At 44.7% G+C, this 26,331-nt stretch overlaps 1 protein-coding gene across 3 annotated transcripts in view; it reads right to left on the bottom strand.

Annotated features, from left to right (window-relative positions):
- The window catches only part of LHFPL3 (LHFPL tetraspan subfamily member 3), a 650,964-nt gene that overhangs the window by 71,338 nt on the left and 553,295 nt on the right, over positions 1 to 26,331 (bottom strand). Inside the window, exon 3 of one of the 3 annotated variants that reach the window (XM_069587893.1) lies at positions 15,582 to 15,629. The exons of the other annotated variants lie outside the window; for them this stretch is intronic. Coding sequence (XP_069443994.1) covers positions 15,613 to 15,629 — 17 coding nt within the window. The 3' untranslated portion in view covers positions 15,582 to 15,612. Of the gene's footprint in view, positions 1 to 15,581; positions 15,630 to 26,331 lie in introns of those variants that run through there. 3 annotated transcript variants of the gene reach the window in all.

Raw genomic sequence — 26,331 nt, 5'->3', positions numbered from 1 at the left:
TGCCTCTGTCATGAGTGAGGCAGGCTCTGTGCTCAGAGCCTTCATACATTTTCATCTTATCCCTTGCCCCATGAGACATGTATCAATATTCCCATTTCACCGGCGTGCAAGCAGGCATACAGAAGGGGAGCAGCTTAACTGTGGTCACTGGGTTGGCCAGTGGCCCCCCTAGGATTTGCACACTGTCTGTGTGATCACTAAACACCACGCTGTTAGCTATTAGTGGTTGTAGCATCAAAAAATATTTGTTGACTGAGTGAAGGGGAAGAACTAACAGTTTTACACTGCTAATTTTATGCCAGGCAATGATCTGGGCACTTTATGAACATGCACACCTGAACAATTCCAAGAGGCAAGTATTAACATCCCCGTTTTACAGATGGACAAGGGAGGCGTGGAAAGGAACCTGTCCAAGGTCCTACTGCTAGGGTGGTGGGCTTGGGATGTTATCGTGGGTGGTTTGACTGGTCCAGAGTCTGTGATCCTGAACATGACACATATTCCCACTCCTGAACGAGCATCAGCACATCCAAAAAGTGGCCGTGAGGCTTTAACTCTGATGGTGTAAGGGAGAGTTATTCTGGATGAGGAAACTATTCTTGGACGCTATCCTGGCCCTTGTAGGCCTGCTCAGCCATTTCCCCTGCTGAGTTCCAGGAGCATCTGGTACTTAATGGCTTTCTTGTCTATTGCTCCTTGGCATTTAGTATCTGATTTGGTACATTTTAAGTGAATAATCAGCTAAATGCAATCTCCTCCACACATTTCTTGACTGTGCAAGAAATTAGCTAAGAGGGGAAAAGGGAAATTGAGAAATACTTTTAGAGATGAGAAGGACAAAAGGTGACAGGAAAGATAAAGATGAGACTGTGAGAAAAAGAATAGTAGGACCTAAATTAAAAATAACACTAAGTTAAAAGATGGAGTTTCGGTTTTCCTCTCAGAAAAACACATGTGTCTGCATCAGGGAGGAGACCTGCTCAGCAAAACATGAGAAACTTCCTCTCTAGGGCTGCCTGTGTACTATGAACGAGTGATCCCAGTTTTATGAAGTTCATTCCCCCAGAGATGAAGTGGAATGAGGAGCATGGCCAAAGGAAGGGGAAATGGGCTTCCTAATCAGAGAAAACTGGGTTCAAATCCTGACCCAGCCAGTGACTCACGGTTTGAGCTTGAGCCAGTAACCTGATGTCTCTGGGCCTGCGTTATCACCTCTCCAATAAGGATAATAAATCTCACCTATCCCATAGGGTTAGGTTAGAACTAAATGATGACAATTGAAAGAAAGTGCCTGGCATGCAGTACTTATTCAGTAAAAATGTCATCTGCCTGTTTCACTGCACCCTGACATTCTGACTACAAGCTGCCCCAAGGCAGCTCAGGGTTTCTGCCACACAGACCTCAACTGAAGAGGAGCTGGTATAAGAGCAAAGATCCTGCAAACACAGTGCTTGCATTTTATTTATTTATTTTTAAAATACAAACTTATTTATTTTAATTGGAGGTTAATTACTTTACAGTATTGTATTGATTTTGCCATACATCAACATGAATCCGCCACGGGTATACACGTATTCCCCATCCTGAAGCCCCCTTTCACCTCCCTCCCTGTACCATCCCTCTGGGTCATCCCAGTGCACCAGCCCCAAGCATCCAGTATCATGCATTGAACCTGGACTGGCGATTCATTTCATATATGATATTATACATGTTTCAATGCCATTCTCCCAAATCATCCCACCCGCTCCCTCTCCCAGAGTCCAAAAGACTGTTCTATACATCTGTGTCTCTTTTGGTGTCTCGCAAACAGGGTTATCATTATCATCTTTCTAAATTCCATATATATGCGTCAGTACACTGTATTGGTGTTTCTCTTTCTGGCTTGCTTCACTCTGGACAACCTTTGATGTCACTGAAGCAAATGCAGAGGTGGCCACGGTGCTGCTCTATTTGTAACTGGTTACTGACCACGCCTTTCGGTAGATGTGCTTTGAAAATGGAGGCAGAGGAGTCAATTTTGTTTGGCCAGAATGGAATTCAACACACACATAAAAATAAATCGAAATGTTTCCAACTAGAAGATCAACCTTCTACTCATCATTTGCATTATTCACTTTATAGGATTTTTGAGAGGAAGAGAGAGAAGTTAAATAGAGGTCAAGGAAAACGAGGAAAATATGATCTGGAATCAATAACGCAAAGCCATTTCTATTCTTATTTCTTTTCAGGGCAGATTAGGGGCTCCAATTAGAGAAACCCATTAAGCCAAATATGAAGGGCAATTAAAGCATTATGCAGCTCTGCATAAATGGGCTTTGCTGTCCACCTCTGAGACAGTGAAGGTTGTTTGCAGACTCTCAGATGCTGTACAGCATCTTCCCACATGTGCTGTCCTGGGATTGGGCTTCTAAACAGCTGGGTTCCTCTCCTAGCTCTGACACTGGCAGCTGCTCACGTGTGTGTGTGTGTGTGTGTGTGTGTGTGTGAGAGAGAGAGAGAGAGAGAGAGAGAGAGACAGACAGACAGACAGACAGACAGACAGACAGACAGACAGGGACAGAGAGAGGGTTTACCTCTGACCCTCTCTGGATGAGTGTTCTCTGGCTATACCTACTTCCAGGTTGACCACGGGGAGGTATGGTTAAAGTGCCTTGAAAAGCTGGGCCTGGGGTGCTGCAGGTTCAGATCCATGACCAGCTTTGAGCTTTGCAGGAGGAGGCAGTCAGATCTGGGACCCACTTAGGGACCGGGAACCTAGGGCAAGATTGGCAGCTCATACACAGAAAGGTAGACCTGCCCTTCTGCAAATAACTGAGGCCAGAACATCAAACCTTCTGTTGGCTGGAGGGGAATGGCAGTGTGATCCTGTGCCTGAGGTCAGAGAAAGCTGGGTTCCAATGCAGCCTTATCAGTGTGTAATGAGAACTGTGCTTACTGATGCCAAGAAGCTCAGAATCAAATCTGACACTCAGCTGCAGCAACTAGAGTAACTTTTATGATTAGCATATTTGAATTGGTTCCATTCCTTGGTTCTGAGTTTTCTCTTTTAATAATATATGCATCTTTTATTGTATATATATCCTTTATTATAAGTAATATATAGACATATATACACATACACTTTATTATAAGTGGAGTCAGAGCCTTTTTTGGAGATGTAATTTTCTGCCCAATAGAAGTGGCTGGGTGATGATAACGTTTAAGATTCATTGAACTTCCCTGGTGGTCCAGTGGTTAAAGAATCTGCCTGCCAATGCAGGGGACATGGGTTCTATCCCTGCTCTGAGAAGATCCCACATGCCTTGCAGCAACTAAGCCCATGCATCACAACTACTGAGCCCATGCTCTAGGGCCTGCAAACCGCAACTACTGAGCTGGTGAGCCACAACTACTGACGCCCGAGTGCCTAGAGCCTGTGCTCAACAAGAGAAGCCACTGGAATGAGAAGCCCAAGCATTGCAATGAAGAGAAACCCCCACTTCCCGCAGCGAGAAAGCCTTAGAGCAGCAATGAGGATACAGCACAGACAAAAATACATAAATTTTAAAGCAAGATTCATTAATGAACTCAAAGAGTCCATCCTCAAATAATCTTTTTTAGCATCCATCTCTTTGGGATATTTCACAAGCCTAATAAATCTGGGTTATAGCCTTAGAACCTCTGTGGTCTTTGAAGTTGTTTAATTTCAAGTCTCAGTATAAAAGCCACTGCCCCATTTACTGAATAAAGTGCTACAGGAATCAAATAAAATAATGAATTCCTTTGAATTGAGGCTTTTTTAAGAAGTACAAGAATGGTTCAGCCATTCTCAATGTACAAATCATTGTTGCTTGATGAGGAAAATGCAACTGGGAGGAGTGAGGACGATCAAAGTGTATTACACACTTCGCTTGATATTTTCCAGTGGCTCCTCTGGATCCCTTCTCCACCCAGCCCTACATCCTAGGAGGCTGATCCCCTTCGATTGCGTTAATCCACCTGTTTTGCCCTCTTAGCTGCAGCCAACAGGAAACACTGGCAGGAGGCCGGAAGAGAGAGCAGTTAGGGGATTTTTTTCTCGTAAGAGCCACAGGTTTGTGGTAGCATCCTTCTCCTGGGAAAAGCCCTCTCCTGCAGCCAGCCACCAAAGCTCGTCTCTGCAGCTTTCTGTAACCACTCCCTACGTAACGGCTCCCTCTGCTGGTGACCTGGGGACGCCTCACCACCACTCTGTGTTCTTTAGTCCTCCCCACATCTTTGTAAATAGTTGCTTCAGTCAACTCTTAATTACTCTGATGGCGGGCGTCTGTTTCCTTTTGGAATCTGGTTGTGTCCCCTCAGAGGCAGAGCCATCATAAAACCTCCTTAGGGCAGACATCCTTGCTCATTTCATAGATGAGAAAAAGACACGGTTAAATAAATTTCCCAAGGTCCTGTAACTGTAACCTATACAGTTAGGTATCAAACCTTTGTCTTACGTCCTTTCTACCCATCTCTTGTTCTCTTCTATGGGCCAAGTGTTTTCTTTTTTGACACTTTCTTAGGACCTATAGAATGATGCTCAATGACAGCTTGTGGTGAAGGCATCTTGTCCTTTACCTTAAAGGGAGGACTTCCAGAGTTTCACAGTTAAGAATGACGTTTGCCATTGATTGATTTGTAGTGGGTACCCCATACACAGGGCCACAACAAAGTTGTCCTGTATTCCAAGTTTTCCAAACTTTAAACTTTCCTTAGATCGCTGAATACTTTCTTTTTCTGTGACTACAAGAATGAATGTTGGCTTTTCAACTTTAATGTGCTGTATGGTGAGTTTAGTTCTGGGCAGGTGAAGATCATCAAAGATCTTGGTGATGGAAGAGATGTGAAGAGAGGAAGCTGGAATTTTCATCTCCATATCCACTGGACTTGAAAACTTCCCCTAATCACCTCCCCAGAAGGTCTTTCTTCCTCTGGAGAGCCCTTAGGACACGGCCAGAGGACCTGTCTCAGGTACTTTGATCATTTCAGTTCTTTCTGAACGCTCAAGGAGTGTTCTCTAGGCTTGCTTTAAATGTGGTGTCTACCGCTGAAATCAGTACTGCAGACCTGGTTCAAATACTGTTAAATGGGGGACACTCCCTTCCTCGCTCTAGACATTTTATCTTTTACAGCCTGAGATTCCATCAGCTTTTTTTCCCTCACAGTATTGTTGCCCAGCGGCCCTGCCATTTAACTAAATCCCCGTGGTTTTCCTCCATATAACTCTTGACTTAGGACCTCTCTGACTGTGTGGTTGAATGGTGAGAACCATGGTCAGGTCCTTATATTGACCTCTGTTGAATTTCATGCTGTTAGAGCCAACCTGTCAAAATCTTTTGGATCCATATACGGTTATTCAGCAATATGACATTCCACACAGCTTACAGTCATCAAAATCATAGAGGCAAAGAGTAGAATGGTGGTTCCCAGGGGCTGGGGCAGGGGAGAGAGAATAGGGAGTTGAAAGAAAAAGAACTCAGGAGGAAGAGGAATCTCTGGGATAGAAATAGGATGGATTCAGGGGTGAGGGGATAAAAAGTGTGCCAGTAAAGATCTGAGATGGACAGGAGGGGATCTGAGGTTGTTATTGGATGAGCATCATGCCAGCAGAAGGGCTGGTTGGGTCCACCGAGGGTGGAGGTGTATTTTGAACCTGAGCAAAGGGGAAGCAGTTTGGAGTCATTTCAGGAAGGAAAATGTGAAGGACCAACAGGGAGCAGATGAAGGAGGTCCCCATGGGAGATGGATGAGTGCTCAGGGGTGGTTTGTCTTGGGTCTTTCTCCAGCAATGCTTGGCTACCTAGGAACAGAGGTGGGGAAAGCAGATGGGGTGTTGGTGGTGATCCTGCATGCGGGGTTCTCAATGTGGGGGAAGAAGCTTTGGGTGCTGACAAGGTCTGAGGAGGGCAGGGCAAGACATGCTCTCTGTCTACAGTTAAGTTTAGGAGGAGAGGTCTCTAGATGCAGCTTTGCTTTCAGGAACCAAATTGTGAGGGGTGGGTGGGAGGCTTGTGAATTGTAGTTTGCTGTAAGAGCCTGCCCCAGGTCAGGGACTTGAGCCCTGAGGGCTGCTTTGCCCCCAGGAAGCCCCCACAGGAACACGTTAATGTAAGAGGGGTGAGAAAAAGTCTTACAGATTGGTTAGGGTGGTTTGGGGTGAAAAACATCTGCAATGCTTATTTTCAGGGCCAGTTTAAAGGGTCTCTAAGATACTTTCATGGTTTTCCTATTGACAGTGAGATAGCCTGGTTTGTATTCAGTCTTCACAGCAGGCTGGGACATGGCTAGAATTTGCCAACTTATTTTAAGTAGACTTTAACTGCCACAGAAGCTGCTACACAGTAATGATTGCAAACCACATGCACCATTTCTTTCCTGCAGACCCTTCAGTCAGAAAATCTCCCTGCTGTTCTCAGGCATAGCTTCGCTCTTTGTTTTTAGGGATGACAATGAGGGGGCCAGTTTTGGAAGCCAAGTAAATTTTTATCAGTATTCAGGAGGAAGGAAAATGATGGACTTTAACACACTGAAAGATGTAAAAATTACATTTATCTTACATTTATCTTTTTGCATAACAAAGAGGCTTCAGTTCCAAATTTACTGCCCCCAGGAGCAGTTTTGCTTGAGTAAGAACAGCTAAACTGGCAATTATTCTGACATCACACTAATGCAAGGGAGCTGGAAGCTCTGTCCCCTGAGAGAATTTTAGGAAGGCAAGCCACGCAGCTCAATGGGCTCAAAGCTGCTCAAGGAAGTTGGGGGTTCTGAGTTTTAACTCTGGCCTTTCTATATGATTCAACATTTTGGTAACTGGGAACTTCTTGACAAACGATGATTCATTTTGTATCCCCAGAGCCTGGCATGCGCTGGTGCTTCATGGGTTTAATACACACCAAATCACCATTGGAATAGAAACTGGGGGGCCACATGGTGGTACATGCTTCACAGCATCACCTCCTAGTTTCTGCGTTATTAGGAAAAGGAAAACAACCACGATGGTTGGAGTAGTGGTGAAGAAGAGCCTGTGTTCTGGAAGTAGACTGTTGAGAGTGAATCCATGTTCAACTGTCGACTCGTCAGACAGCTCCACTGAGCTACCTTCATCTGTAAAGTAGGACAATATACTTGTGCCTACTTCACAGATGATTTTTTAAGAAATGAGAGAATACAGGCAAAGCCTCTGGCATATGGCAAATCACAACGATGTAAGGGTGTGGGAGTCTTTTAGCCATTATCATGGTTACATTTTTCTCTGATCCTCCTAAAGACTGACTTCTCAATCCTGGCTTGCACCCTGAGGTTTTCCTAAGTACACCAAACCTGCAGGATGTCCCTGTTCAGAGAGAAGGCATGAGGATCTGTTAACTCACAGAAGCCGGCACCATGCCCAAGTCACAGTACTTCCTCAGTTGGTGCTTACTGAGAGGACGAATGTTGAAAGAAACCTGCCCTTGACTTCCGGAAACTACAGTGAGTTGCTCAGCTGTGATCAATTCTTTGCGACCCCATGGACTGTAGTCTGCCAGGCTCCTCCATCCATGGGATTCTCCAGGCAAGAATACTGAAGTGGATTGCCATTTCCTTCTCCAGGGGATCTTCGCGACCCAGTGATCGATGTAAGAATTAAAGATTTTAAAATTTAAAAAAAAAAATAAAAAAAAAAAATAAAAAAAACCAAAAAAAAAAAAAAAAAAAGAAACTGGGTCTCCCACATTGCAGGCAGACGCTTTACCATCTGAGCCACCAGGGAAGTCTCCTAGTTAACTAAGAAATGCCCAAAGAATCAGAATTGGTAGATCTGGGCGGAACGCAGGCCATAGGATTTTAAACCAGTTCCCCCAGTGGTTCTGACACAATACTTTAGGGCAGCCTAAAGGCCTCCTCTGAGAAACTCCAGGGGTTACTTAATGTGATTTGTGCTGATGTTCTTTTACCTTTCGGTTGCTTTCTTTCTTCAGTGAGTGAAAGAGTGAAAGAAATTAAATCCCCTTCAGTCATGTATTGGGTTGGGAAGGTCTGAGCCAGGCAAATTCTGGGGCTCAGAACTTGAGCCCTAGGAGTTGGGTGGTACAAGCACGGACATGCTTAAAGGGTTTGCTACAAAGATCTAGAGTTGTGTGGACATCGTCTGGCTGGAAAACCTCCAGAAGGGCTATTCTTTCGATTGTTAAGCTAGAAGTCTATCTGTTCCTCGGTCTGACATTTCAGGATGATTGAATTTTCCACTTCAGAATTAAAGGAAGAAATACTCTGCAATGCCATTATAAATAATGCAAAATCCAAGAGGGTTTATGACCTGCAGTCACACTCCAAGTCCAGGAAGGATGCGTCTAGATCAGCAATATATGTATATTACTAGGAAATAAATGCTAGGCTCATCAGTCTGTAGGGGAGACATGTCTGTGTATTTCTATGGTTTGTCTAAGGAATTACACTTTCCCAGAGTCTGGCTACTACCTTTCACCTCCAGTTGAGGTCACCAGTCTGTTTTATTACCACATGGTGCTACAAGGTACCACTCTGCCTTCCCCACTAATCTCTTGTTGTAGATGTTGCCTTGAACTGGTCTTAAGATTCAATTATTAATCAGAACTAATTTAACAGGCTGTTGATGCCAGGAATGAAATTTTTTAAATTTGCAAAGCTGGGATAAGCTGATCAAGGAGAATGGTATGATTTCACAGGAAATACATATTAAGCTTCCCATGACTGCCTAAAGAGCTTACCAGAGTTCATGGGAATGCAGAGAAAGCTGTGTTTGGGTGGATAGTTACTGGTCCACAGAGAGTAATTAGGATGAATTTGTAAACATAGCAGGCCTCAGTTTAGCCAAAATTTTCTTAACCTGTAAGGATCACGATGCTACTACATTCTTTAAAAAAATCTTGTTTAAAATGTAGCACCACAAATTTTACTTAGACAAATGGTACTCCAGAGATATTTTCTGCACTGAAATATGTTTTATTTCCTTATATCATACCAAAGTGGTGAGGTGTTATAATCTTATTATCTTTGAGGCACCAGACTTCAGACAGGAGGCTGATAAATGACCTAAATCATTTGCCATATACTGGAAGTACAGAGGAATCTGTGTTACGTGTGAGAAGCTTTTTGAAGACATTTTCTCATCAGTTAATGAACTGATCTCACCCCAGAACTCTCACACTGCCCTGCGCTTATCTGAGGTTACCTAGGAATGTGATGGGTGCTCATCTAAATGCAAGAATCTCTGTTTTTTTCATTTTTATATTTCCTCCTTTTTTTCTGCCTGTAGATGAATGTTGACAAAGGCTGAAATTGCTTTTAGTCATAGATTGGGACCTCCCTGTCCGCTGCCGCCAGGATTAGAATTTGCTCTGTAACACTGTGTAAGCTCTAAGTGATCATGTGCGAGTCAGGAGGGACTGTGAGCTGCACCATTTGCAGGCTCAGTGTTAGATGAAAATCGTTCAAAAAGCAGAAAAAAGTGCCATTCAAGATATTAAAATACAAAGTTGTTTCATTTTTTTTTCCTGTGGTTGCTCTCTCTTGCCTCTTCATGTTAATTTCCACTCTTTCTTTTTGCTTATTGGTAATAGACGTGTAACATAAAATTTGCCACTTAACCTTTTTTTTTTACATTTACACATTCCATGTACATCTTTTTTTTTTTTTCTCCATGTACATCTTAAGCAATACAGTTCAGCTGTATTAAATACATTCCCATTGTTGAGCAACCACCACTGGCCATGGTGCTTTTTACTTCCAATTTAATGTCCCTCTGAGTAAATAAAAATTAAAAATTTAAACAGCATGAATTTTACCACGTGTTTTTACATCGTGCAATGCTAGTTTTAAATGCAAATGTCAGAGCATTTTACTTATTTGTGCAATCACTTAAATCACACAAATAAATTTTGTCCCTGGGGGGTACCTTAAGCTGGCCAGAAAAAGTAAATACAGACAGATTCAGGAAGAGTGGGAAGGAAGAGAGGGTTCCCCAGGCACAGAGTGGGCTCCAGAGAGTGGCTGGGTTGGGCCTCTGGCTTGGGGACACTTCAGAGCCTCACTGGCACACAGGAGCCCTGTCCTGCATGCTTCTCATGCCTGATGGCTGTTCCCTCTCTCGCTAGCTGATGGTCACACTGTTCCCTGGCTTGGGGAAGGCCTTGGGGTTCTCCCCTTCCCATCATGGGATACACGGGTGGGAATCGCCAGCCCTCAGCAGATGGGTGGACCCCCCCCCCCCACCCCGGGTACTGCGACCTCTGCACTAGGTAATGGGTCAGGGCGGGCAACAGGTTCTTCTCTCACTGAGTCGCGGCCTCCTATCCACTGTCCACCAGACATGCTGCAGCAGGACCCGGTTTCAAGATGGGGCTGCAGAGCATTAAGCCCCAAGCATGGGGCCCTTCTGAGCCTGGGACCCTCTGGGACTGCACTGGTCGTGCACTCATAGTGCCCCAGGTACAGAAGCAAGAACAAGGAAGCAAGAGGAGGCTCGGCGCTACCCACCTGCGAGGCCGGCCCCACCCATCCCAACTAGCAAATGGGGTCCTTCCTGACCCAGGGACAGCCCTGGGAAGAGCAGAATTATTCTCTGGACAAAAGCTTTCTCTTCTCTTTACTACTGCCCTGTTTGCAGCATTTTCCCCTTTTCTTCTTCCTCTTGCTTCCTGCCGACTTAAGCCTGGTGCTTTTACCAGACCCCAGGGCTGGGGACAGTGTGGGTTGCACTCCTTCTGAACACAGAGTTTAAAATTCGACACTGTTTGTGGCTTCTTTTTGAATTTTCCTTTGCTGCTCTTCCCTTTCTTGCTTCCCTGCTGTCTCCCTCTGTCTGAGTGAGGGGAGACGGGAGATCTGTCTTTTAATTATGCTTTACAGTAAATTAAGGTGACATTCCCTGCCTGGCAGGATGCCTGTGGTTTCAGCAGTTAATCCTGGTGAGGCTCTTGGGGCCCCTGGGGTGGGGTGGAGGAGCTGCTTTTCAGGACTATGGGAGGCCCAACAAGAAGAGGAGAGGGGAGAAAAAGCTGGAGAAATTCACAGAAGCACAGAAAACACAGGAAAGGAAGCAGGAGGAAATGGGTGAGGGAAGAAGATGGAAAGAAAGTGTCAACAAAGGAAGGGAGGAAAGGAGGAGGAGGGAAGGAAGAAAGGGAGTGAGCATTTTTGCCTGCTCTACCCACGTGGTTTGAAAGACTAGAGGCTTGACCTGGTAAAGATGCTGCCCCAAGCAGACACACTCGTGCACACAAGCCTCTTGACAAGGACTGAGAATCCTGGGTGGAGACAAGAAATGTCAGTACCACATCTCTCGCTCTGTCCTTGTCAGATTCTTGAAACTGTGAGTGCTTAGGGGTCCTGAAATGTGCTTAAGAGTCTTCTCAGAGCACAGCCCAGTGAATTAGCACCCCATGAAGGTGTGGGTGCTTGGCAGAGAAGCGGGGTGGGGGGCAGTGTGTGTTTAAATGGGAATGTTCAATGGGATAGAAGAACACTGGCCAATTCCGCCCCCCTCTGGATCTCCCAATAGGGCCCAGAGCTGTGATGAGAAGACCTGGGACTTTTCATTCACAAGAATCTTCACAACAAATGAACTCTATTCTCTAGAGTGATCAATGCAGGTGCCTAGAAGCCAACTGCACTCATAACCTCAAGTCTTGAAAATTCTTTCCTCCTAACAGTATTAAAATGAACCAAAGTCTTGGGCCTCACTGAGAAAGTACCACTAAATCTTGAATTGTTCAAGAAGGAAAAGAAAAGGGCAACTTGCTATCTGATGGGCTCACAGCCAAGATGGCACACAGCTTCTTGGTCGAGTCTGACACAGCACCCAGAGATCCAGACCCACAAGGATCTGCAGGCCTCCTGCTCCTGCTGTTCCCTCAGTAACTAGTGTCTCTTTCCAGAGGAAGGGCTCATGTTGTACTATGATACAGGCCCCACTGAGATCTTCCTCACAGCTGCAGCAACACCTCACCTGCCAAAGGAGACCTCCGTCAAAGACCCGGAGTATCTGATAGGGTTACCAAGGTTTCTCTCACGACCAGGGAAATACGAGAACACTATTTAAGAGAGGAAGCTAACCTGTGCTGGTGAAGCTGGCCCTGCTCTTTTTAGAACAGACTTCCTCAACACGGTGGTGTGTGGATCTCTCCCATCAGAATTATACAGAATGATGGCTTATGAATCATCTTTCTGCATCCTCACCACAGAACTACTAAATCCCTGTGGGTGAGGGGGTCAGCATCCACATTTAAATAAGCTGAGAGTTTGCCATCACTTATATACTGATGTTTGTGAATCACTACTTTTAGCGGGGGACCTCAAACCAGGGCAAGTCTCACTGTCACCTGGAAGCCTGAAAGATACAGGTGGCTGGACCCCTCTCACAGAGTTTCTGATTCAGTAGGTCCAGGGTGGGGCCTGAGCATCTGCATTTCTATCAAGTTTCTGGGTGATGCTGACGCTGCTGGTCTGGGGACCACACTTTGGAAACCACTGGGTTAGAACAATTAAAAACAATTTAGCCTTGTGTCAGTCAGGTGTAATCTACTTACTGCTCCCGGGAAGCCCTGAGGAACAGTGTGGGAGGCGGTGGCGGGCTGGTGTTCTGCCCCTTTTGGAGCTGAATGTCTGGGGAACCAGTACAGGGTCCCTTGACCCTCAAGCCAGGTGGGTCAACACTGGGACCCCGGGGGACAAACGTGGGTTGGTACATGTGCCGGTCAGATGCCCTTCAGGCTCTTGGGAACTCAGTTTGGTTTCTGGTAACAGTGGGGTTAGGGTATTGTCTTAGGGCAAGTCTTGAAGGGTCCCGCAGATCCCAGAACTAAGCTGGGATAACCAGAGGCAGACATGAAGGCAAAATCATCATCACCATAGTAGTAGCCATCTGGGCATGTTCCCACGCCAACAGGCCTCCACGGAGCACCAAAGTCGTGCCTGGCTGTGTTTTGGGGCTGTCCACAGGGTCTGACGTTCTCCCCTCCCACCACAGTCTCCTGTAGTTACCAGTATGGCCACTAGAGGGCTCAGCAGGACAATGATTATCCCGAAGGGGCCGGGAAGAAGCTGGAAGAGGCCTGAAACACAGGCCTGAATTTCCAAAAGCTGCCCCCTCCCATTGACAAAGTCTACTGGCATTTTTCAACCTTATGTGAAGTGCCATGCAAATGTAGCTTTAAGAGTCCTTTAGAGCAACCCTTCCAGCCAGGTTTGCTGCCTACAAAGCCCCTACTCCACCAAAATGCTGGAGCTGAAATTCTGTCCCGGTAGTGCTTTTCAAGGTCACAGCTCTTTGCAGTTCTCCATTTTGTCCAGCAGCATTAAGAACCTAAGACATGCACTGGAAGTTATCCACTTCTGTATTTCCACCTCCTTGTCCTGTTCTTCCCACCCAACTCAAAATCAGCATCAGATACAGGGAAGACGGCTGCAGACCTGATACACTATCTTGGAAATAATTGCATGTTAATCCAGACTGGATCTATGGAAACCAAAATGGGCCAAATGTTAAATCAGTGATGATCCTTTGCTTTTTAAAAAAGATTCATGATAAAATGCCTTGGATTTACCATGGAAAAAGAAATCTATTAACATGACACAGCACATTTGGTTAATCTCTGTATTTCTAATTTTACATAAACAAGGAGTGTATCTGAAAACTCTTCTGGAAGTTTGCACACGTGGGTCTCTACACTTGCCTTAAGTGGCTTTCAGATTATGTTCGGACAGCCTCAGTGACTTCCCTGGGCCCATTAGTTCATTAAGCAATACACTAAAAGGAGAAAATGTGACTTAATTCAGCTACTGAGTGTCCTTAAGTTCCAGAGCTCTAATCACCGCTGTCTTGGAAAGAAGTGGATACCAGCTAGATAACCTCAGACTACAGAAATCAGCATAACTGGGATGACTAAACCTGGGGTCAGCCACGTCCACCTATGATGTGGTAGGTCTGTGTGGGGAGGGCAGGCTATTTGCCTTTCTCCTGCATCTTGTCCCTCCTGCCCCCATCATTCCTCACTTAACAGCAGAGACTCACAGGACTTTTGCTCCTCTGGGCTGTCTCTTTGCACATAGCCCAACTATAACTTTCTCCATAATCCTACAGTGAGAAATAAATACTGCTTGGAGGAAGCTGCATGGAAACAGCTGAGTTAGAAGCAAACTTATCATTTACTTTTTTGAAACTGGCTATTGTCAAAGTCATTTTATAGATGAGGAGCCCAAGGTCCAGAGAGGCAGTGTAACTCTCCCAAGCTCATCCAGACATGTAGTGGCAGAGCCAGGATTGGGACCTAGGGTCCTTTCTTGGGATGAAATCAAAGTGACTCCTTCACTTCATTCATTTCCTGGTTGTGTACAGGTTCTCTCCCAAAGAGAAATCAGCTGGGGGCAGCACATTAATAGGTGCTTTGATGAAAAGAGAACTGAGTTGCAATACAGGCTCTGCCCCATTTGGCCAGGTTGCTTTCCCACAGTCATCTGTGAATTAAGGGTTCTGGAGTGAAGCATTCATCTCTAAAGGACCCTTAAGCTCCACAATTCTTTCTGTGTCTAAATGATGGGTGGGGGTCCCAACACTGCAGGGGGAATAAGGGCTTAGTCACATCTCATGAAAGTCCCTGCAATTTCCAATTCTTGTCACCATGACAAATAACTTGTAAAGTTTCCTTCTACCCAATTCCCTTTCAACACACATTTGAAACTTCAGGGAGACTGAGAACAGGAAGTTCCATCCCTGAAGTCACAGTCAGGTGGGGAGGCTGTACAGGAAGTCAGGACTCTGTGTCAGGCGCAGATTCCTTCTCCCCAACTTACTTATTTGGTCAATCTAGTTTATCACATTGAGTTCACTCAAAGTGGAAATACGGTTTATGTAGACTCAAGGAACACCAAAAGGGAATGCGTGTGTGTACAACGAGAGGCCAATATAATCCATATGCGGCTTAAACACCATTCTCCTTTCTCGTTCATAATCACGTTTGTTCGATACATGTATATGTGTCCACCATATACACAGGTACAGAGATAACAATAAACGAATGAGAAGATTTCCACTTTTCTCCATAGCTCATTTTAACCCTGTTGCATGGTATTTATTTTCACATGGCATTCACACCTGCGAAGACTCACAGAGCAATTATCTGTTTAGGCTGGTGGCCCCAGAAGAACACCGCACAGCAAAGAGGCGCTGGTGACCACTGCCTGCGTGAGGAGCCTACGCACGTTTTCACTCGGTGGAGTAGAATGCTGCCTTGAGAATGTGGACGCACGCCCAGAATCCTAAAAGCTGACAATATGAGGGCTCATTGTCAGAGAACAATAACTAAACGCTTTCCCCAGGCGTCCCCAGCTCCTTCCCAGGGAGGTGCCAGGCTGACAGCGGCAGTTCTCTGGGGATTGTGGGAGAGAAATACAAATACGGAATCAGGAACAAAGACAGGAGCTCTATGGCTTAAAAGTGATGGTTCATGCGGCCCCACTGCCAAGCGGCGGAAGCGGGAATCAGAACAGCGGAGGAAGCATGCGGGGATGGTAGGCAGAAGCGCGCGAAACACAGCCGGACCCACAGCAGCCATGCTCACACTTACATGGCGTAGTCTCACACTACCTTAGTGCGCTTTAAGCATTTCCATCATCTGAGCGTTTAGGAGGGAAAAACAGAATAGTTAAAGGTACAATAAATTAAGAGCTCGCACTTTTATTTTTAAAGGTTAAAAATAACAGTGTCATTCCTGGCCGTTCCATTCCCAGTGTGAAGAGAGACGCATGTGACGATTCATAGTGGTGAGAAACACAGTTCTGAGAGCCTGAGTTTAGTTTCATGTCTTGGTTTTGCCACTTGCAGCTGTGTGACTCCATGCCTCAGTTTCCTCATCTGTAAAATGGGTCTAATAGTGACACTTACCTCATAAGACTGTGGTAAGGATGGAATAAATTAACACATGTGAAATACCTAAACAGCTCTATTCAATGCTAAGCATCATTTAAGTATTAGTTATCACTGTTGTTATTTTGATTGTTATTTGTTTGTTATTTTGTTGTTATTTTGGCTTCCTCAGGCAATACCACCCAGATTAGATGATTAAAACTTTACAGAAAGCTAATGACTCAGTAAGAATTTCAGATGCTCAATAAGAAAAACAATTAAAGAAACAGAAAGCATTTAGGAGAAAAAAAGAGACAAAGTTAGAAACGCACAGGTTGAGCAATAGTTTGTATGGTATTATAATTCTTTGAGGGCATCGTTTCAAATGCCAAAGCAATTCAGAGTTGCTTTTTAAGAAAGATAAATAAAAATTAACGGCACACACAGAGACGGATTAGAGCCCTGAGGCCTGGTTCACGTTGGACAACCCCAGGCTACGTACACATCTCCAGGTGTGGTCTTCAGGCTGCTGGCATCGCACATGCTTGAAAAGACCCTGATGCCGGGAGGGACTGGGGGCAGGAGGAGGAGGGGACGACAGAGAATGAGATGGCTGGATGGCATCACGGACTCGATGGACGTGAGCCTGAGTGAACTCCGGGAGATGGTGATGGACAGGGAGGCCTGGCGTGCTGCGATTTGTGGGGTCGCAGAGAGTCGGACACAACTGAGCAACTGAACTGAACTGAACCTTGTTTCTGCCCCGTGCCTCACACACCAGCGACCAGTGCGAGGACAGGGGTGGGCCCTGAGCACCAAGTCACACAGAAGGACACACATCTCTCCTCTGTTCTTTTCCAGATCTCTTCTGTCCACTTTGACCTCACTGGCAGGATACTGTGGTCAAGGAAAGTATGAGGCCTTAGCCTGAGAGGAACCTGCAAGTGGCGTGCTCTGAGGAGGACCACACTGCCTTCACTGATGACACTGCGTCCCTGAGTGGACAGAACTAGTGTCCTGCTAGTTCCTTACCTGCCTCCACAGCGAATTCCCTCCTCCACCGCCATCGCCTAGTGCTGCATCTGCTTACAGAGACAGGTCTTATTTAAAACCATGGCAGATGGCCACGAGGCACGTGAAAAGATGCGAGAAATGCAAATCAGAACTACAATGAGGTATCGCCTCTCACTAGTCAGAATGGCCATCATCAAGAAGTCTCCAAACAACAAATGCTGGCGGGGGCATGGAGAAGAGGGAGGCCTTCTGCACTGTTGCTGGGAATGTAAACTGGTAAGAGCCACTATGGAGACAACAGGGAGGTTCCTTCAAAAACTAAAAACAGAGTTGCCATATGATCCTGCAATCCCACTCCTGGGTATATATCTGGAGCAAAACATGGTTTAAAAGGATACATGCACTCTTATGTTCACAGTGGTGCTGTTTACAGTAGGCAAGACATGGAAGCAACCTAAATGTCTACTGACGATAAAATGGGTAAAGAAGATATGGTGCATGTATATAGTGGGATACTACTCAGCCATTAAAAGGAATGAAATAATGCCATCTTCAGCAACACAGAGGACCTGGAGATTATCATACTAGGTGACATCAGACAGTGAAAGACAAGTATCATATGATATTACTTACATGCAGAATCTTAAACAAATGATACAAACAAATTTACAAAATAGAAACAGATTCACAGACTTAGAGAACAAACTTATGATTATCAGTAGGGGATGGGTAGGGGGGAAGGGTTAGACTGAGAGTTTGGGATTGACCATGTACACATTGCTATATTTAAAACAGACAGGACTTCCTGGGTGGTCCAGTGGTTAAGAATCCACCTGCCAATGTAGGGGGTATATGTTCAATCCCTAGTCTGGGAAGATTCCACATGGTGTGAGCCAGCTAAGCCCATGCACAACTACTGAGCTCTAGAGTCCATGAGTCATAACTATTGAGCCCGTGCACCGCAACCACTGATGCCCGTGTGCCCCAGAGCCTGAGCTCTGCAACGAGAGGCCACTGCAATGAGAAGTCCACGCACCACAGCTAGAGAGCAGCCTTTGCTTGCCACAGTTGGAGACAGTCCATGTGGAGCAAGGAAGATCCAGCGCAACCAAAAACAAATTAACTAATTTAAAAGTAAAATAAAATAGATAACCAACAAGGGCCTATTATATAGCACAGGGAACTCTAGTCAATATCCTGTAATAACCTAAATGGGAAAAGAAAAAGAATCAGTTCAGTTCAGTTGCTTAGTTGTGTCCGACTCTTTATGACCCCATGAATCGCAGCACGCCAGGCCTCCCTGTCCATCACCAACTCCTGGAGTTCACTCAGACTCACATCCATCGAGTCAGTCATGCCATCATAGCCATCTCATCCTCTGTTGTCCCCTTCTCCTCCTGCCCCCAATCCCTCCCAGCATTAGAGTCTTTTCCAATGAGTCAACTCTTCGCATGAGGTGGCCAAAGTACTGGAGTTTCAGCTTTAGCATCAGTCCTTCCAAAGAAATCCCAGGGCTGATCTCCTTCAGAATGGACTGGTTGGATCTCCTTGCAGTCCAAGGGACTCTCAAGAGTCTTCTCCAACACCATAGTTCAAAAGCATCAATTCTTCGGCGCTCAGCCTTCTTCACAGTCCAACTCTCACATCCATACATGACCACTGGAAAAACCATAGCCTTGACTAGACAGACCTTAGTCGGCAAAGAAATGTCTCTGCTTTTGAATATGCTATCTAGGTTGGTCATAGATACATGTATATGTATAACTGAATCACTCTGCTGTACACTTGAAACACAACCTTGTTTTTTTTAGGACCATCTTATTTAACACAACATTCTCAATCAACTATACTCCACTATGAAATAAAAATTAAAAAAAAAAACAACAGGTGGCATTCCATGAACCCAGAGTAATGGCTATCCTGTCCTTCTGACCCAGGGACACCTGATTCCTTCCCCTCTGACACCTCGCATCTTCTGCTTTCCGTTTCACCCTCTCCTGACTTCTCTTGTCTGGTAGTTACCTGACTATGTCACTTCTTATTCATCACTGGTCTGAGAAAGTCTCCAGGGTGGAAGCTGGAGGCCTCTCCCCTGTTACTCTCAGTTCCCTCACGCCCTTTCTCACTTTCAAAGGCAGGAAGGATTGTGTTGGCATTCAATGGGATGTGACCATTTGGAGGAAGCAATGTGATTCTTTAAAGCTGGAACATTCGGCACTAGAAATATCATTTCTAATGAAAAATTAAAAGCAACATTGAAGTCTTCAGCTGCTCAAACACAGAAGGGAAGAATGACAAGGAAGATGCCAGGGACTGTTCAGTACCCTGGCTTAACTGACCTTTGCCAGAAAGGGTGGGTCATAGGCTTCCTGGGCAGGAAGCATACTCACCCCTGGAACACAGATCCCACCATGGTTCTCAGCTTCCACAGGAGTGCATTCTCCCACCATGCACTGTGTGTGTGTCTCTGTGTGTGTGTGGTGTGTGTATGTGTGTCCAACCACAGACTGCTGTGCTCTGAGAAGGCCTCTGCTCCACTGGTATTCTTTGGTGTAAATATAACCCCAGCTGCCAGTTGGGCTGTAGGCTCCTAAAGGCTGGGCCTGGGTTCTTTCTCAGGCAGCCTCTCTCACTCTGTCAAGCACAGCAGACCCCCACTGCAGGGATGTGTCAGGGTTGCTGGTGACTGCAGTTTTATTTGCCTGGCAGGGAAGCTAGCTTCTTAAATACACACTCTTAGATCTTTCCCAATCACAGGTACTGCTTCAAGGACAAAGAATACAGAGCCTGGGCTCCGGAATACACAGAGAGACCCTGATGTGCCCAACACCTCTTTGAAGGGATGCTTCTTATGTCACACGGAAAGTTGCTCTGGCAAAATTACAAACGGAGAATGAGGAAGTGAATATTTAGGGGAGCAGAGGGATTTCTAACCAGAAAAAGCAGGTCTAATGGATTGATACTTGCAGCAATGGAGTCATTTAAATAGAATTACTAAGCAATTAGCCAAATTTCCCTGGTGGCTCAGATGGTAAAGCGTCTGCCTGCAGTGCGGGAGACTTGGGTTCGATCCCTGGGTTGGGAAGATCCCCTGGAGAAGGAAATGGCAACCCACTCCAGTATTCTTGGCTTCTGGAGAATCCCATGGACAGAGGAGCCTGGTGGGTTACAGTCCACGGGGTCGCAGAGAGTCGGACACGACTGAGCAACTTCACTTTCACTATAACTGGAATGGGGACTACACGATGATTTCAAAAGGAACCAGTTGAAATAAGTCCCTCTTTTGCCTTGGCGGGCTTTCACTCCATGCTGACCAGAAGGGTGTTATTTTAACAGAAGAGAGAGAGGCAGTCACATTTTTCTTGCTAATGGATCAAGCAATGCCATGAATCTCAGAGGAACAGTGATCCCATCAGACCATGGGACCACATCTGGAAGGCTGGAGTCCTCGGTGCAGGAAGGACAGCTGTGGCGTTGTCATTCTACATGGGGTGAAGTTTAGGGAAGGGACTGCAGGGACTTCTAAATCCTGCTCTGGATCCCACAGCCCAGTGCTTGCCTCCCAAGGTACAATAGGTATTTCCAGGTATAAGTTTTCAGGCTAAGTTTTAGTGGGTAGCCAACGTAAGAAAAGGTCAAAAGAATGGGTTCTATTGCTGGCTGAGGAGCTGATGCCAGAGTAATCTTTAGAGTCTTTTGATGCTCTGTGCTGTGTCTTGGCTGCACAGATCTCAAGGGAAACCTCTTCTGGATCCCTCTGAACTCTAAGAATGACCCCACAGATGGCAGGTATGATATTGCAATCATGGCTGAGGCAGTGGGGCATACTTTATGTGCATCCTCCATAAGAGTGGGAGAGGGCTTCTTAGAGAAAAGGGATTGCGTCACCTCTACCAAAAGGCAGCAGCGGCTTGGTGGTCCCAGGTCCGTGTGTGGCCAGCATGCTCTTCTCTTTGCTCGAGAGGCAGACAGGCCTTGTATACTGCCACTGCTCCTATGCGGCACCTTTGTTCTGAGAGCTCCCTAAATGTGTGTCACTGGCAGAGTGGAAGATCAACCAGCAGGCTGAGAGTCCACTCATGAAGCGATTTTAATATCTATAGTACTCAAAACATAAAAGCAGACTCAGTTTTTGTGTTTCCATTTGATTTACTCACACTTGAATGAATATCTGTCCCATTCACTGGAAACTTTACAGAAATCAGCCCAAATGTCCCTCTGAGTATTTCTATTATATCTGGGTGATTTACACTGAGTCCTTGGAGTTTGGGTTCTATAGTTTAATTTCCCACTTCCTAGGTGGTAGCAGATAATAGATGGAAGGCTGAGTGTTGACTGATTTTTTTTTCCCTTCAGATGCATCACCTCCTGAGCCTTTGGTGCTCTGTGGTAGAATATAACAATGAAAAGATCAGAAGTGAAAGGGAGCCCTAGCATTTCAGCTGAGAGGCCTTTCATAGAAGACATATGAGACGACGCTGCAATTTATTGTGAGTATCAAGGAAATCTAGGCTGGATGTGACCTTGGTCATTAATTATCCAGTCCCCTGCTTCATTTTTCAAATGAGGAAACAAAAGCTCAGAGAGGACAAGTCAAAGCCAATTGGGAGAGTCAGGGTGAGAGGCAGAGCCCCTGACTAGTGATCCAGAACCACCCCACCCACCACACTGCTTCCCATTTGCAATAGAAAAGTACAAAGATATCCATCAGGGAATATAATAGGAATATTATGTCCAGCTTGCCTTCTGAGTTTGGGAAGATTTAACCTCTTCACAAGCATGCTATGGAGAAGGCAATGGCAAACCACTCCAGTACTCTTGCCTGGAAAATCCCATGGACGGAGGAGCCTGGTAGACTGCAGTCCCTGGGGTTGCGAGGAGTCAGACATGACTGAAGCGAGCTAGCAGCAGCAGCAGCAGCAAGCAAGCTAAGGGCAAAGTTAGAAAACTGCTTTAACTCCTCCAACAAAATACAAATCAAAGGGTTTGTGTGGTCTGCCACTAGGCCACTGATCCCCGAATTTGAATAAACTATGGACTTCTTTAAAGGAAAATAATTCTATAGGACCTATGGTAAATTTTCTTAATCAGCACTTGAGAAACAGTTACATAAGAAAGCTGAAGTCTCATTTTTTTAATAAGATTTTCAACTGAGAAGTCTCACTGAAAAAAGACAAATTAATCTTTATAATCGGTAAAACAAAAGCAGAAAACCTAAACGTCCACATTAAACTCCAAGACCCCCATCTCTCTGCAAGCATACGTGTCTGAAATCTGATTTGAGACATACTGTCCTAGCTTAGAACTCACCACTGCTCTCCTGTCTGGCCCGTGAGTAAACTTCTGTTTACATCCCTCCCATCTTTGTTCCTTTGGTAGCTACTTCTTTTGTACAGAATTTTTTTTTTTCTGGTTCACATTTTTGCAATGGAGCCTGTGTGTCCTGTATTCCTGTTTTCTCTTCACTCTCTCTCTCTCTTTCTGAATCTGGGGTCATTTTCTGATTTTCCTAATATTTGATTTAGATGAAAATTCAGCATGTTCTATTTTTGTGGAATGGAATTTTTAATGGAAATGCTGGTTTTCTAAGGTGAAACAGATGCAGGTTTCGAATCTGCCATCTAGGAAGCATCAGTCTCTGTCTGGATTTCAGCAATGAAGTTGCATTGGTTAAAATGCATTTAAACACCTCAGCTGACCTTGTACAGTAGTTAAGTTCCTTGTTTTACAACCTTACCAATTTAACATTGCCATCCTGTCCTCCCTCCGGGGTGACAGGTGGCTAAAAACACATTTAGATTTTCTGCTGAGGGGGAATTTCTCTTTCCTTGACAATCTTTCTATGCTCCATGTCTCATAGACAACTCGGAATTTGCCAGGGAGCTCCCCTTGGGAATGCCTCTTTGCTTCCTATCTCCATTTGTCTATCCTGGGTCAGAAATTTCTTTTTTTGTTAAGAATTCATTTCCCAGTGGAAATGTTACCATGGTAGAGTTTCTTCTATGTTTTTACAGTATTGTTGTTTTTGCTTTGGATTTTATAGAAATGGAATGTGTCCTAGCTCTACATTATTTTGGCTTAAAAAAAAAAAGGAAGGATGTTTCTTTCTACTGTACTTGCACATTCCAATATGGACTGCAAGGAGATCAAACCAGCCAATTCTAAAGGAAATCAGCCTGAGTATTCATCAGAAAGACTGATATTGAAGCTCCAATACTTCAGCCACTTGATGTGAAGAGCCAGTTCATTGGAAAAGACTCTGAAGCTGGGAAAGATTGAAGGCAAAAGGAGAAGGAAGTGACAGAGGGTGAGATGGTTAGACAGTAGCACCAACTCAGAGGACTTGAACTTGAGCAAACTCTCGGAGATAGTGAAGGACAGGGAAGCCTGGCATGCTGCAGTCCACGGGGTCGCAAAGAGTCAGACACGGCTTAGGGACTGAACAACAGCAACAAATGGCTAGATACAGGATGCTATTTATATTTAACTTAATTAAAATAAAAACAATTAAAAATTTAGTTCCTCAGTCTCTCTAGCTACGTTCCAAATGCTCAGAAGCCACATGTGTCTAGTCTAGGATACTGCACTGGACAGAGCAGACAGAAAACATTTCCATTATTGTTCTATGGGGCAGTCCTGCTCTACATTTCTTAAGCTCTCATAAAACTTTAGTATAAGCTGTGTACTATGTGATCGAAGTCTAATTCTGAAAAAGACACAATGAAACATAAGTATGTAAGTATGTAACTCCATCTTCCATGAAAACCCACCTGTAAAAGTGTTGAGGATAATTATTTATTTTTACTAAGCAGTATAGTTGAAGTCTGGATGTCTTTATGTTCAAGTCAGCCACATAAAGCCTCATCATTTAATTTCAATTCTAAGAAGATCAGCCTTTATTTAAATGAAAAGATAGAACTGACTCTCTAAACGGAGATGTGTGTATGCAGAGGTGGGGATGGTGGAAGTGTTTGGTGAAACGTATCAGAAACACCTGGAAACTTGTATCAACTTAGACATTTCCTCTCCTACCCATCTAGGATGAGGATTTGTTGGGGGAGAGGAGGTGCTGCACTTGGAACTTCTGTAGTTTGAAAAAATTCATCAAGTGGTTCTCATGCTTCTCCTCATTCCATCCTTCTAGTTGGGAACCACTGCTCCCCAAAATGGTTAAACTAGTTGGGGAGACATGCCTAATCAGAGAATATCAAGGAAAATTTATGTAAATCAAGTATGTAAGTCTTTATATAGGTTGTATTAGAGTTCTCTAGAAAAGCCAAACCAATGGGAGATAGATACATGGCGTAACTGATGATAAGAACTGATTCATGTAATTATGGAAGCTGAGGAGTCCCATGATCTGCTGTCTGCAGCCTGGAGAACCAGGAAACCCAGTCGTGTAATTCAGTCCAAGTCCAAACGCCCGAGAACCAGGGGAGCTGATGGTGTTAAGTCCCAGTCTAGGTCTGAAGGCTGAGAATCAGGCATGCTAACGGTGCAGGAAGAGATGGACATTCCATCTAAAGCAAGAGAGAAAATCTGCCCTTCCTCCAACTTTGTGTTCTATTCAGACTTTCAACAGATTGGATGATGCCCACTCACACTGGTGAGGGTAATCTTTTTTAACTCAGTCTACTCTGTTCTGGAAATATCCTCACAGACACACCCAGAAATGACGTCTTACCAGCAATCTGGGCATCTCTTAGCCCAGTAAAGTTGATCATAAAATTAATGGTCATATGGGTGGTTCCAGTTATAGGGACAGTCTCATGGAACATTCTGCATAACGTAAGTAGAGTGAGTGAAACTTTCTGGTGAGCAAGGTTATAGTGCTTCTCCAAAGCAGTGTGAGTGATGACCGAAGGGAAGTCAGCAGAGCATTAAACATTTATTCATTCAACAATCACCTACTGAGCATCTAATAATCTCTGTCAAACATCTTGACATGTATTGTGAATATGATTAAGTAATAAACAAGGGATGCTGCTGCAGTGTGTCAGCTAAATTTCTGTGTAGGTTTTAAAGTCAGCCTGGATTTAAAGCTGGTATGCTCTAGCCATGATCTCAGGTAAATTAATTAACTTTTTTTCCCAAGGTTCAGTTTCTTGCATTCAATTGGAGATAATAGTAGTGTTTACAAATGGGGTTATTATAAGAATTGAATAATATACCTTATATAGTCAACATTCAGTAAAATTTAGTGACTACAGTATTATTAAAGAGTATATAGTTTAGTAAGGAAGATAAACTCACTTGATCTGTACACTTCAGGGCAGAGATGCCTGGTTCAACTGATATGAAATGGTGGTAAAGAAGACAAAGGTATAGGTTTAATCCCTGTGTGGGCCAATCAGCTGTGTGGCAGACCAGATGTCCCTGCCTTAAGTCTTGCCATCTCACAAATGTGGGCTTCTGGAAATCAAGATGATGGTATATGGACAATTAGATGTGAGAGCTGAGAATGATCCAAGATGGAGCCAGTTCAAGTTCCTTTCTTCAGAGATGAGCAGACTAAGGTTCAGAGTCAGAGTATTTTGTCAAATTTTAAACATAATCCTTTGGTATTCCTGATTCCCTGCCCAGTGTTCATTGTATACATATTGATAGTTCCCAAAAGGAAGAGAAATCTTTATCACCATGAAATATTAGGAAAGATGCTTATCTTACTATCACTGGGTTGTGTTTTTTTTCCCAGACACTTTGCATTAGCTCCAGAATCCAGACACCACACTGAGTACAATTTTGATTTGTCCTCAGAAGTACACTGACATTCTATGAGACATCACTCCTAGGAGGGTCTCCATGCAGACTCACAATCTATGATGGCCAAGTTCTTGGGATCCAGTTTGGGGAACACTGCAAAGGTCAACCTGGTTCATCACTGGTCAGCAGGGGTAAACCTTCAATTCTTTCCAGAATACTGGAATAACTGTGACTACACAGTGATCTAATGAAAAACAAGGTGCAGGAAGGCAGAATCTGATCTTCATGTTCACTACAGCCCTGATACTAGCTTTCTTGTTTTTAATTCTCAGGGTAGTCAACTTCCTGCTTTCAGTCAGTCAGTTCAGTCGCTCAGTCGTGTCTGACTCTTTGCCACCCCATGGACTGCAGCACACCAGGCTTCCCTGTCTATCACCAACTCCTAGAGCTTGCTCAAAGTCATGTCCATCGAGTTGGTGATCCCATGCAACCGTCTCATTCTCCTGTCATCCCCTTCTCCTCCTGCCTTCAGTCTTTCCCAGCATCAGGGTCTTTTCCAAGGACTCAGTTCTTCGCATCAGGTGGCCAAAGTATTGGAGCTTCAGCAACAGTCCTTCCAATGAATGTTCAGGACTGATTTCCTTTAGGATTGACCAGTTTGATCTCCTTGCAGTCCAAGGGACTCTCAAAAGTCTTCTCCAACACCACAGTTCAAAACTTGCTTTCATTTTGTCACCTCCTGAAAGCATAAATGA

The sequence above is a fragment of the Ovis canadensis genome, chromosome 4, assembly GCF_042477335.2.
Source record: "Ovis canadensis isolate MfBH-ARS-UI-01 breed Bighorn chromosome 4, ARS-UI_OviCan_v2, whole genome shotgun sequence".
Lineage (NCBI taxonomy): Eukaryota > Metazoa > Chordata > Mammalia > Artiodactyla > Bovidae > Ovis > Ovis canadensis.
The sequence above is the reverse complement of the archived record's forward strand: the minus strand, read 5'-3'. Positions and strand labels throughout refer to the sequence as shown.